Consider the following 13,858-nt stretch of genomic DNA (forward strand, 5'->3'; position numbering starts at 1 on the left):
ATCAGCTAATATGAATATCGTTCGATGTATGCACCAACCACTAATGCCAAAGAGGAAGAAATTGAAGATTTTTGCCAATTTCTGTGGTCTGAAATTGATCAAACATGCAGTCAAGATGCATTGATAATTATTGGTGATTGGAGTGTGAAAGGTGGAAACAAAGAAGAAGGGAAGTATTAGTAATTGGAAAATACAGCCTTGGTGATAGAAATGATGCTGGAGATCACATGATAGAAATTTGCAAGGCCAACGACTTCTTCATAGCAAATACCAACTTTTTTCAACAACAGAGACTATACACATTGGCCTCACTGGATGGAGAACACAGGGATCAAATCTACTACATCTGTGAAAAGAGATGATGGAGAAGCTCAATATCATCAGTCAGAACAAGGAGAGGAGCCAACTGTGGAACAGATCATCAATTGCTCAGATGCAAGTGCAAGTTGAAACTGAAGAAAATTAAAGTAAGTCCACGAGAGCCAAAATACGAGCTTAAGTATATCCCACCGGAATTTAGAGACCATTTCAAGAACAGCTTTGATACAATGAACACTAATGACCAAAGACCAGACAAGTTATGGAATGACATCAAGGACATCATATATGAAGAAAGCAAAAGGTCATTAAAAAGGCAGGAAAGAAAAGACGAAAATGTATGTCAGAAGAGACTCTAAAACTTGCTCTCAAATGTCAAGGAGCTAAAGCAAAAGGCAGAAATTATGACATAAATGAGCTGAGCAGAAGATTTCAAAGGGTGGCTTGAGAAGACAAAGTAAAGTATTATAATGAAATGTGCAAACACCTGGAATTAGAAAACCAAAAGGGAAGAACACACTTGGAATTTCTCAAGTTCAACAAACTGAAGAAAAAATTCAAACTTCGAGCTACAATATTGAAGGATTCTACAGGGAAAATACTGAACGATGCAGGAAGCATCAAAAGAAGATGGAAGGAATATACAGTCACTGTAACAAAAAGAATTTGTGGATGTTCAACCATTTCAGGAGGTAGGTAGCATATGATCAAGACCGATGATATTGAAAGAAGTCCAAGTTGTGCTGAAAGGAATGGCTAAAAACAAGGCTCCAGGAATTGACAAAATACCAACTGAGATGTTTCAACAAATGGATGCAGCACTGGAGATGCTCACTCGTCTACATCAAGAAATTTGGAAGACAGCTTCCTAGCCAGCCAACTGGAAGACATCCACATTTGTGTCCATACCAAAGAAAAGTGATCCAACAGAATGCAGAAATTATCGAATATCAATATCACACGCAAATAAAATTTTGTTGAAGATCATTCAAAAGCAGTTGCAGCAGTTCATCAACAGGGAGCTTCCAAAAGTTCAGGTCGGATTCAGAAGATGACATGGAACCAGGGATATCACTACTGATGTTAGATGGATCCTGACTGAAAGCAGAGAATACCAGAATGATTTTTATCTGTGGTACCAAGAGAGTGGGGTGCTGCTCTAACCAAACCAAACCCACTGCCGTCGAGTCGATTCCAACTCATAGCGACCCTACAGGACAGAGTAGAACTGCCCCATAGAGTTTCCAAGGAGCACCTGGTGGATTTGAACTGCCGACCTCTTGCTTAGCAGCCATAGGACTTAACCACTATGCCACCAGGGCTGCTCTAACAGATACCTAAAATGTGGAAGCAGTTTTGAAACTGTGAATGGAGAGAAGACTCAGAAGGAAGTGAGGAGAACTGTTAACCAGAGAAGGCACAGAGGGTGAGGAAGCAGCAGCAGAACCAGGAGACTAGCGTGAGATGGTGCTGGAGCCAACCCACGGAGCAAGAGAGCCGAGTGCCTTCTGACGGAAGTTCACCGGAAGAGTGGGGTGTATCCAGGCACTTAGCAGAGGAGCTACAGAGCTTTAGAACACTTGCCCCCGCAGGACAGACACAAGCATGAGGCCCAAGGGGCCGAGAGGCCAAGGAACCAGGAGGCAGAAGCTGAAGAGACAAGGAACACAGGAGGCCAAGCTGCCTCAGTCTCAAAAGGTATGCCCACGACATCTGGGGCTTCAAAGGGTGGAGCCATGGCCTCTGGTGTTTCTAAGGGTAGAGTCGTCACTCAGGTGGACTAGGAGAATGGTGCATCTAAAGCCAAGGGAGCAGAGTTGCTGTCCCAGTGGGCCTGGAAGGTGGGGCTTAAGCCTAGGGCTGAGGGGCCTCCACTCAGAATCTGGAGAGTGTGGCCAATACCTAGAGTCTGAAGATCATTCAAAAGTGGCTGCAGCAGTATATCGACAGGGAACTGCCAGAAATTCAGGCCGGTCTCAGGAAGTGTCCGAAAGGAAACTCCACACCCAGAGACTTTACTGGATTAACTCTACCAAAACATTGAAGGAATACTAACAGCAATTCTAAACATTCTCTCACAGAAAATAAAAGAGGTAGGGACATTTCCCAAATCATTTTATATGAGGCCAGGATTATCCTGATAACACCAGACAAAGGCCTTCCATGAAAAGGAAATTACAGACCAATATGCCTCAACGCACAAAAACCCTCAACAAGATATCAGCAAATTGAATCCAGCACTATACACAAAGGGCCTTGCCTCAGGACCAAGTGGGATTTCTCCCAGGAATGTAAGATCAGTTCCGATAGAAGTGAGTTTAAATCCTTATGAGGTCACTCACTCAACGTCTGTCCTGAGGCAAGTCGGCTGACTTCACCAAATCTCAGGACCCTCCATTGTCAACACCCGGGAAGGTGACCATCCCTGCATGGCGGGGGGGGGGAGGGGGCGGTGCTGATGCTCACCCCCTCCTCTGGCCCTTGCCTCCTGGGCTCCGTGCAGGCCTACGCCCAGAGGGGGCCATGGCTTGGTGGCAAGGAGATGGCTTGGCAGGAGACAGACCAGCCCCAAACCTGCCTCCAACAGCCACATGCTCTTGGGGAAGCTTCTAGCTACACGTGGACATAAAAGTGACAAACTTATCTGAGGTAAGAGTATATGAACAGGGCAATAAAATAGTAATAGAACTGTAAGGAGCCCTGGTGGTGCAATGGTTAAGTGCTCGGCTGCTAAATGAAAGGTCGGCCATTTGATCCCACCCAGCAGCTCTGTGGGAAAAAGACCTGGCCGTCTGCTCCCGTAAAGATTACAGCCTAGAAAACCCAATGGGACAGTTCTACTCTGTTGCATGGGGTCGCTATGAGTCGGAATGGACCGGACAACACTCAACAACAACAGAACGATCAACCACCCCACTGAACAGGCGTTCCGTTTTGCTTTAGTGGAGAGTTTATTTGCTACTTTTATTGCATGCTTGATCATACATGGATTTGTCTAATTTTTCTTTTTTTTTTAATAAAAAACTCCAGAGTGTCCCTTATTCAAGAAGTGGTTTGTGTTTGAGAGACTTAAGATGCAGGTTGTGGGTGTGGGGGAGGTGGTAGAGAGGCCGGTTTGATGGGAGGGAGGTCCCTCCACCCACTGGCTGCTGTCCACCCCAGAACCTGGTCCTACTGCGGTCTTGCCACCCTCGGGTTCCCTGACTTCTGACTTGGCTGTCCCTTCCATGAGCTTTGTGACAGAAGGTAGCTGTCATCTTGTCAGCACCCAGCACCCTGCTGGCAGTAAGCAGGCTCCCAACTTTCCAGGCCGATGCACAGACACAGATGGGCAGGGACTGGGGTGTCCCTTAGTGAGCCTGGACAGATACAGGACAAAGGGGTAAGGGGGCAGGTGCCATCACGTGAGTGTTGGCGCTTCCAGAAGATTCCAGCCACTAGCAGTCAAGTCCCCCTACCCCCTACATGAGGCCCAGACACCACAGAGGCGAGACCAACTCCCCACTGCACTCGGCCAACCCCTGACCCCCAGCTCCTCAGACCCTTCGTTCTCACTGGCCTTGGCCCTGAGTCTGGGTCTGGCCCTGGGCTTCACCAAGGTTTCTTCCCCTCAAGAAATGGAACTGGGCTTTGCCTCCAGTTCTCAACAGCACCATCCCCAGGCCAGATGCTGCTCAATCATCCCCAGGGGTCCTGAGGGATGCTAGAGAAGGGGTCCCCAACCCAGTCGTGATCATGCTGTGGCCCCGAGAAAGTCACCCCCCTCTGGGCCTCGATTTCCCCAGGTGTCAAGTGAGGGAGCTTGGTTAGATCAGCTGAAAGGCCCTCCTGGCTGGCCTCTGAGTCTCTGAGCCCGAGGTGGCTTTGAAGGAGTCAGGCAGCCTCCAGCCAGAGCACAGGTGGGCAGGTGTGCCCAGGTGATGGGCAAGCAGGTGTGCCCCGGTGACAGGTGAGCAGATGTGCCCAGGTGATGGGCAGCATTCCTCTGGGAAATCTTCCAACAGTGAATGATGGGCAGAGAGCTTTGAGGTCTTTGTGCACAGTGTGCTCCTTTGTGGGCATGACGGAACGAGAAGCCCCAGGGGTCCTGGGGATAAAGCAGGGCCCTGCTGGGGCGCATCTGCAGCAGGCGGCTGTCAGTGACTAAGCCCTTCAGAGCCACTGCACCGTCAGAGGCCACAGTGCAGGATTAAGGCGATTCGAGGTGTTCTGATCCCATCTGGGACCCAGCTCTGACATGTAGATCCAGCATCGGGGGAAGGGGTGCTCAAGCCGCAGTGTGGGACCCATCACCGCAGGTTCCTGGGTAAGGCCTCAGCCGTCACCTCCAGCGCACACCTCTCTGCAGGGTTGCCAGCAGCACGGGACGAGGTGGGGGCATCATCACACCCACCACCCGGAAGCCAGGAGCTCCAATCCTCTCTGCCCAGCATCAGAAGTGGCCCTCGGTGGGCACATCCATGCTCCAGACCACGGCCACCCAGGCTGCCCTGGGAACAAGGGTCTCCGCACGACAACCACACCCCATGAAAGAACTGCATCCCCAGCACAGCTGGGAGGTGGCAGGGGGGCTAGGATATCTGCAGAGAGGAAGTGGGTGGCCACCCCTCGGAGCCCCCAAATGTCCCAGCTCCCACTCAGGTTCCCGCAATCCACTCCCCAAAACTGTCCCGGATCAAGGGCTCCCCAAACCCAGCTGCTGGAAGGGGTCCCCCACAGCTGTCCTGCTGAGCTGATGCCCATGCCTTCTGTCCCCAGCCCCCTAGGTTCTCAGCCCAATTCAAACTGAGGGAAGGCTCTGTGCCTGCGCTAGGCGTGAAGTGGCCCGGGACACAGAACCACATGGGTGGTGGGCTGGGGGCCAGGGCTTGGCCCAGGGCTGGGTCAGGTCTGCTCTGTGCTGGGGCTGAGGCTGCCCTGGCTGATGAGGGTGGCGGGCACAGTGCTTGCAGCCAGCCATGCAGCACCTGAAGAGGTGTGGACACAGCTGCTGGAGGTCTAAGCACCCCCCTGCCCAGCAGTAATTGGTGTCCCCACCCTTGGGTTGCTTCCCCGGAGCCTAAGCAACCCTGCTGTCAGCAGCCACAGCCACCCAGGAAGGGCAGTCACACAGTGGGCAGGTGACAAGGCTGGCCCTCCCCCTGGCCCCACCCCCACACATCAGAGGCGCATGTTTCCCAACCAAGCTGCACTGCGGGCGGGCGGGCGGCCCAGACATGGTAAGGCTTTCTCAGCAGGCACAAGGGGTGCTGCCCAGTCCTGAGGGGACCCCCCAGGCTGCCTGGGATGAGGACCTCCATGTCCGGGAGGTGAGGGCCTTCTGGAGTGGGGCGCTCAAGAGCAGCCTGGAGGTGAGGGGGCACTAAAGCAGGGACTGGAGGAAGAGTTCCAGCACATGGTGGAGAAGTCGGGGGTGCAAGGCTAGCGTGTGTCCCCGCACCACTGGCCAGGCCTGAGATCGGGTCTCCCACGTCCTCTTGGTTTGAACAGACTCATGGGGTGCCTACAAGCTCTGCTGCAAGTTCTTGCCCTAACGAGGCCGGGCCTGCGGGGTCACTGCCCAGGCCGGGCCACACCATACCCTGCCTGCTTCTTCCTGCCCTCAGGGGAGGGGTCTCAGTCCCAGGGAGCTCAGCTGCCAGTGCCCCCTCGTCCTCCATCTGGTCAGCCCGGTCAGTCCTATGGGGCCCCCAGAGCCGGTGAGCCACGCCCTCACCATGCTCGTACCCACCAGGCCAGCAGGCTGGAGCTCCCATCAGGGTTTACAGATGAAGGCGCTGAGAACCAGAGGAGGGCTGAGCATTCAGGCCTGCACTGCCTCCAAGTCACCTGCACGTGGGGCCTGCCCCTGGCCTTGGGGGCAGGGCGGCCCTTCTCACGCTGGGAGTGCTGGCCTGGCCTGCCCTACGAGGGGTCACCTTCTCCTGGAAGGCCCCTGCTGGGCTCTGCAGTACTCTCCTGGTCCTCTGCCCACCTGCCAACAGCTTCCTCTCAGCCCCCTCATGGCTCGCCCTACACCTGCCCCCAGACTCTGCCCCCAGAGGCCACTAGACCAGAGAAGGCAGCCCCAGGACGTAGACCCTGGCCTCCTGCTCTCCACAAATGTGCCCCAATGGGCCGGCAGCAGCTAGGGAGCAAACCTGCCCCACAAAGCCCCATGGGCCATGGTCTGTGCATGGGGGGCCCCACGACACAGAGCCCCTCTCCTATCCTAGGCACAAAGAAGCTACCACAACCACACCAACCCGCCAGAGACACAAGGAAAGACAGAAGGGAGGGGGCGGGAACAGGGCTTGAGCAGGGATGGGCTGAGGGGCAGGCCTGCAAGGACATGTGGAAGAAGGAGTGAGATGAGGGGATGACGCATCGGGGAGTCCTACCTGTTCTGGGGTGTGCCTTCAGGAGTGCAGAAAGCACTACTCTTGGCGCTGATGCTGCTGTTTCCATAGCAACAGCGATGCCCCCACCAGAAGGGCAGGGCAGCCATGGACACCATTCAATGGAACTGTCGGAAGCAAGGCGGCCTGGCCAGACGTCCTCCTTGCCTCCACACAGCAATGCGGCCGGCCTGCTCCACCCCGTCCCTCCACGTGGGCTTCTGAGGGCCCCACTTGTCCGGGTCAGAGCAGAGACCTTGGTGTGGCGAGGCCACTGAGGAGCCAGTGCGAGGCCCTGGCGGGTGTGCTCTCTTCCGTGGGCATCACAGCCGCCTTCCTCCCCTGGACACGGGGCGGCGCCAGCCCCCACCGCGGAGCACTCGTGGCACCTTCCTGATGCACAGGGTGGTCCCAGCAAGCACCTGGCAGAGACCTGCAGGCACAACAGGCTCCAGGCCCAGAGGGTCCTGAACTCCGCTCCCTGGTCAGTGGCTGCCTCCTCAGTGGGAGCCAGGCAGGCAAGGCCCCTGCGGCCACTGAGCGCCACCCACAGGGACAGCTCACAGCTCTCACACACCTGATGGTCCGCATGCCCGTCCACTTCCCTCCTGGGGACGGGCAGCACTGACAAAGCTCACGCCTGCCTTGAGTGAGCCGAGATGAAGCGGCACAGCCTTGTGAGTTTTTTTATGAAGCTACATTTATTCCAGGTGAAGCCCTGGCCTCTCTGCTGAGTGGATCCCCCCCACTCACACAGCCCGAGACGCCCTTCTTTTATGACAACGGTGATAACAGCTGGCGGTGGGTCTTCCTTTCTGTGTCCTTCCTCGGAGACGTCGCAGAGCTGGGACTCTGTCAACATGTGGAAGAGGAGTTAGCAGCCCAATGTGGGCCCCCAAGTTATTTTAAAACGTCAACAGTCCATGAATGGGGTCACGGAAGGCTCCAGAAGGCAGTGAAGTGTAGGCGACACCCTCAGCCTGCTTAAGAGTGGGCCTCAGGGAGGCGGGGGACGGGAGCCGTCCAGGTGAAAACCAAAACCCCATTGCCTCCGAGTCCACTCCGATTCACAGCGGCTCCATGTGTGTCAGAGCAGAGCTGCCCTGCAGGGTTTTCTTGGCTGCAATCTTAGCAGAAGCTGATTGCCAGGCCTTTCTCCAATGGCACCACGGAGTGGTTTGAGCCCCCAACATTCACGTTAGTTGTTGTTGTGTGCCATCGAGTCGACTCCAACCCATAATTACCCTATGTGACTGAAGAGAACTGTTGGTGTCTCCCCGGGACCCAGGTGCCAGGGCAGGGGCAGGAAAGCACAGGTGAGCACTCTAGGACTTGAAGCGGCAGGGGAGGAGGGGTACTCTTGGCCTGTGGGTCAGGCCCTGTGGGTGGTGGAAAGTCAGGGCACCAACACTGCTCCCTACTCCACCCTGGGCATCAGCTCCCCCAGGGCCATGTTTGAGGACGCTATCCCTTCAGGTAACAGAAACAGCAAGGCAGCTTAGGACACCCACAGGTGCACCCAGGTCCCGAAATGCGCTGCTCAACCCATGGGACACACGGCCAGGAATCGGCGGAAAACAATCAGCCACACACAGACTTAGCCACTGAACATTCTGGAACTCTGTATGTGAAGGAAGGGCAATGAGCTAGCACAGAGGTGGTTGAACCCTGTGCACAGGACAGAGTCCGCGCCCCTCTGCAGAGTTGTTCCAGGCAACGCCTACCAAGGGACCACGCCACGCGAAGAGCAGGGTCGGGCAGCACCCGCTCAAACCTTCATCTGCAAAGCGCGCCCGGCCTGGCGAAGCCGAAGGACACACCTCAATGCTGGCGGTTCCGCAGGCACCCTCCACATCTACGTTTTTCCAGTCAACACAGGGTACTTCGCCAGACAGAAAACAACAAACGGTATTTAAAAAACAAAAGGACAGAAAATCTGGGAAGGGCCCTGTGTTGCCTCAAGACCTTGGCCTAGCTGCAGCCCTGAGAATGCAAAGGGAGAGAGCAAGGCCCTTGGGCCTTCAGTCCCCCACCTCTCCTCCTCTGCATGTCCTTCTCCGGTGGGAGACTGGGTGCCCAGCTCTGCCAGGAGACCACAGGGAGGTGGCCATGCCCAGGCACCCCCAGACCCAGCAGTGGCCCAGGGAAACCACCAGCAGACTCAAGGGCAGGATCACAGCCATCCGCGCTCAACTGGACCCCACAGCTCAAGCCCACATTCCCCGCTTAGCGCTGGCCTGAGCCCTACTGCATGCGTGCCAGGCCGGGCACCCAGAGTGACGAGTCTTGGGGGGCAAGAAGCCCACTGACACCATGAGCTGCTCACAGGTCAGCACGGTGCAGGCACCGCAGCTCAGGAGTGGGGACATGAGGCCTAAAGAGCAAGTCTGGACACAGAGATTGGGAGGAGGGCGTGGCAGGAGGAGCCGGGGGCACAGAGCCAGGCCCGCAGAGCCTCCCACAGCCTAGCAGTGCTGGATGGCTCCCAAGTGGGCAGGACTGCAGAGGATAAGAGGGCAGGAAGGCAGGGAGAAGGATCTAGATGAGGCAGGGATGGACCCAGGGCACGTGCCACCCACAGCTGGTCTCAACACGTCCCTCACACTGGCCCTCCACAGGGCCCAGGCCCCAGGCCCCAGGCCCCAGTCAGGCTCAGGACGAGCCGCCTGGGGGATGGGCCTTGCAATGGTGTCCATGCCAAGAATCAGGGCTCTGGGCACAGCTGGGCTGGCGTCCATGCAGGTCCCACCACTGCACCAACCCGCTCACTTCCCGGGGAGGCTCGGCAAGGGTGTAGGGGACTCGCTCAGGGCTCGGCTCCCCCTGGGGCTCTGGCCCCACCTGCCAGCATCGCGGCATGAAGAGCCAAGCTCCCCGGGGCACAGAGAAGGGCCTCATGGCCTTGTAGAGCCCCACCGCGTGAGGGTGGGGGGCTCCCCACACAGAGACCTGCTGCCCCTCCCAGCCATCTTAGGCCTGCTGAGCCCAGGAGGTCAGCCGCATGCCCAGGGAGCACCCCAGACCAGCCCGCTCACCTGGCCCACCCAGGACAGGCCTCTGGGACCCCCAGCCCCCCAGGGTGTGTCTCAGCACCTGAAAATCGGTTGTGCAGGTGGCACACCTGTGCATGCAGACACCTCGCTCATGTGTTTACAGGACGTGCAGCTCTGTTGCCGAGCGCTGCTATGTGCGGGGCACACATGTGGGCGTGTCTGTGCCCAGGCACCACCAGCACCTGCATGTGTGGGCAGGTGTGCATGCAGGTGTGGGGTTCCTACGCAGGTGTCTGCTGCATGCTTGGCCTTCAGGCCACAGGCCTCTCCCACAGGTGCCATGTGCAAACACCTACGTGCTCCTGTAGAGAGGTATCTGAGCCCAGTCTACACAGATGTTCTGAACACGGACTGGGGCCTGTTCACAGGTGTGCAAGGCGGTGCGTGCAGTGAAGGTGGCTGTGGACAAGTGGAGATGTGGACACGCCCAGGTGTGCAAGTGTACCCAGGTGTATAAGAGTATGGGAGGGTGCCTGGGTTTGTGAGTCTGCCCAGGTGTGCAGGGGTACCCAGGGCCTCGCCTGTACAGGCCCCGTGAGCTCCACGCACAGGCATGACGTGGCCCGACCCTGACACACACTCACAGGCTGTCCCGAAGCTCCTGCGTGTCACTCGGCGTCCCCAGGGACCGGAGGCTCCGCTCCAAGGAGGTCACTGCCCAAGAGAAGAGGGAGAGGTGTGAGAGGCTGGAGTAGGCTCGCTGCCAGGCAGTGCTGGGTGGTCTCACCAGCACGGAGAGGTGGGGGTGGGGGACTTGAGGACACAGGACAGGGTGTAAGAGGGACATGGGGACAGGGAACTTGCAGGAGAGCCAGGGGACACACGGGCATGCAGTCTGGCCCTTCTCCATGCTCAGTCACAGCCCAGAGGAGCCCCAGACCAGCACTCTCCCCCAGCTGTCCTGAGGAAGACGCCTGGCCCACTGCAGCCCATGAGGCTCCTTGGGGGCCACCTCACTTGGGCCCAGCCCATGGGGAAGGCAGCGAGGTCTGGGGAGGACTGCTGTCTTCTCTTCCCCTGTGTTCTCCTCCTCTCCATGTCCTGAGGCTACAGGGAGCAAGGGACAGCCTGACCTGGTGGTTGGAGTGTGGCTCTTGACCCCCTCCCCCACCGATGTAGTGAACCTGGTGGCCCGCCGGCTCTGCTGGCCTGGGGTGGAGGCTCTGAAACCATCCTCCCGGGCCCCACCTCCTGCCCTTGAGCTGTGGCACTCAGCTCTGGGGGCCCCAGCTGTGGGCAGGCCTGGCCCTCTCCCTGTCTCTGTCTTTGAGGAGCTTTGGCCCCAACTAGAGGGAAAGACCTCTTGCCAGTGTCCACCCCCTGCAGTGTCACCCAGGCTGGGGGAGGGGAAGGGCACGGCCTGACACAGCGTACCACTGGAGTTGATGCGGAAGACATTGGCCGACGTCTCCTGGAATAGCTCCTGCAGCTCGCTCGGGTCCACCTGGGTGGCTGCAACGAGACAGAGAGGCGGGCACACGTTCACTTGGCTGGCTGGAGGGGCAGGACCACTGACCTGCTCTGGGCAGGAACCTAGCCATGTCTTGGAAGAGAAGCAGCACAGAGACTGAGCCCTGTTCCTCTTGTCCCTCCTGGATTAGCCACCCACCAGCATCCACTAGGACCTCCTTGGTCAGTCGGTCGTGCTCAGGGTCAGAGACACAGATACCCAAGCCCCACCCATGAGGTGCTCTCCAGCCAGTTGGGATGAGAGAAAAGCAAGCAGGGTGGTTCCTCAAAGGTTAAACGAAGTCACCATGTGACCCAGCAATTCCATTCCTTGCGTATGCGCAAGAGAACTGAAAACACATGTTTACACAAAACTCGTACACGACATTCATAGAAGATCTATTCACAGTAGCCAAATGGTGAAAATAACCCAGCGATGAATGGACAAACACAATGTGGTCCACCCATACAGTGGAATACTATTCAGCCATGAAAAGGAAAGAGGCACTGATACAGCCTACTCGCGGATGAACCTTGGAAACACTGTGCTAAGTGAAAGAAGCCAGACACGAAAGGACAAGTACGCGTCGTTCCATTTCTATGAAACTCCAGAACAGGAAAATCCATGGAGACAGAAAGCAGATCAGTGGTGGCCCAGGTCTGGGGAGGGGGCGTGGGGAGTGACCGATGAAGGAGCACAAAGTTTCTTTCTGGGGTGACGGAATGTTCTGGAATTAGACAGTGGTGGGGGTTGCACAAGTCTATGAATATACTAAAAGCCACTGAATTACACACTTCGAAATGGTGAATTTTATGTCATGTGAATTTTATCTCAATTTTTTAAAAGCCATCAGGAACACACACAACGTGGTACGGACAACATCGAGCACTGGTGAGGAGGAGGAGGAGCCATTGGAACTCTCAGACGCTGCTGGGCGCCCATAAAATGGGGCAGCCACCCTCCAAAAGGCTGATGGCTCCTTAAAAAGCTAAGCACACGCCTACCCTATGGCCCAGCAATTCCACCCCTGGGTATTCACACCAGAGAAATAAAAACATCTCTCCACAAAAAGCTGGTATGAGAATGGTCACAGCAGCTTTGTTCTTAACAGCCGAAGCCCAGTCCTAGTCCAGGCGTCCACTGGAGTGAATGAACAAACAAACACTGCTCAGCCACAGAAAGGACCACACCATCCACACGGGCACCATGGCGAGTCTCAACAATATGCTGAGTGGAAGAAGCCACACTCAAGAGCACAGCTGTGTGAGTCAACTCGATGAAGCTCTAGAACAGGCAACAACAGCCCACTGTGAGAAAAAGCAGAGCAATGGAGGTCCCTGGAGCTGGGCAGGGGTGCCTGGAGAGGAGCAGGAAGGAACGTCCTGGGGAAGGGCCATGAGATATGCCAGGACGGGGGTGGGCTACACAGGGCCCTGTGTCTGTCTGTCAAGACCCCTGAATGATGCATGTAGGACCTCTGTTTTCATTGCATGTTATTTTTGTTGTTGGGTGCTGTTAAGTCTATTCCGACCAATAGCAACCCTATAGAACAAAGTAGAACTGCCCCATAGGGCTTCCAAGGATGTAATCTTTACAGCAGCCCTGGTGGTGCAGTGGTTAAGCACTTGGCTGCTAACCTAAAGGTCAGAGGTTTGAACCCACCAGCAGTTCCGCAGGAGAAAGTGTGGCAGTGGGCTTCCATAAAGATGACAGCCTTGGAAACCCTACGGGGCAGTTCTACTCTGTCCTACAGGGTCACTATGAGTGGGAATCAGTTCTACTCTGTCCTACAGGGTCACTATGAGTGGGAATCAGTTCTACTCTGTCCTACAGGGTCACTATGAGTGGGAATCAGTTCTACTCTGTCCTACAGGGTCACTATGAGTGGGAATCAGTTTGATGGCAACGGGTTTTTTGGTTAATCTTTAAGGAAGCAGATCACTAGGTCTTTCTCCTGCACAGCAGCTGGTGGTTCCAAGCAGCCGACCTTTCGGTTAGCAGCCAAGCGCTTCATCAATGCACCACCAGGGCTCCTTTTGTACATTATTTTACTTCCAAGGAAAAACCACAGTCAAGTAAACAAGTATTTAGAAGCTGGGCCTCCAAGACCAGCCCCGGGCACCTCTGCTTGGGGGTCACGTAACATAGCTGGGAGGCGATTGTGGGAGGCAGGAGACCCCTCAACACGTGTCCATAAGGACAGACCCCTCACGAACGGGACCTGGGATGGAGAGGAACAGGCCCCAAGACCAGCCAGGCACTGTCTCAGGATGGGGCATGTTCCTGGGCTCTCTGTAAGATGGGGACAGCACCTGCCACGGGCGACAGACAAAGCAGAGGCTCAGACAGCCTCAGCCTCTTAATTCCTGTACCCCGAAAATGAAGAACTTTGTCCCAAGTCCTTCCTGTTCTCAGTGTCTATATCTAGATGATTCCAAGAGCCACCACTGGGTAAACAGACCCTGCAGGACCCAGGAGCCTCCCTCCCCTCTCAGCCTGTGCTGCCCCTCTCCTCTCCTTGCCCGTCCACGCTTTCCTTGCATGCCAGGCCCCCTGGACCGCTCCTAGGCCTGCCCCCGCAGCCAGTGGCCCATCTTTCTGGGGAACAGGCTGCCCTGCTGACCACACTAACTCCACGAGGCATGTATCTTCCTTAAATA

The 13,858-nt window shown here is 56.1% G+C and overlaps 1 protein-coding gene across 10 annotated transcripts in view; it reads right to left on the minus strand.

Moving 5' to 3' along the window:
• TSNARE1 (t-SNARE domain containing 1) overlaps nt 1-13,858 on the minus strand; it is a 226,749-nt gene that overhangs the window by 121,407 nt on the left and 91,484 nt on the right. For all 10 annotated transcript variants that reach the window (XR_010317843.1, XM_064268138.1, XM_064268140.1 and 7 more), the window contains 2 exons: nt 11,123-11,200; nt 10,333-10,402 (listed from right to left, as the gene is read on the minus strand). Coding sequence is in view for 9 of the 10 variants with exons in the window: in XM_064268138.1 (XP_064124208.1) it covers nt 10,333-10,402; nt 11,123-11,200 (148 nt within the window). In the remaining variant the exon portion in view is untranslated. The remainder of the gene's footprint in view (nt 1-10,332; nt 10,403-11,122; nt 11,201-13,858) is intronic.

Source organism: Loxodonta africana, chromosome 14, assembly GCF_030014295.1.
Source record: "Loxodonta africana isolate mLoxAfr1 chromosome 14, mLoxAfr1.hap2, whole genome shotgun sequence".
Classification (NCBI taxonomy): Eukaryota; Metazoa; Chordata; class Mammalia; order Proboscidea; family Elephantidae; genus Loxodonta; species Loxodonta africana.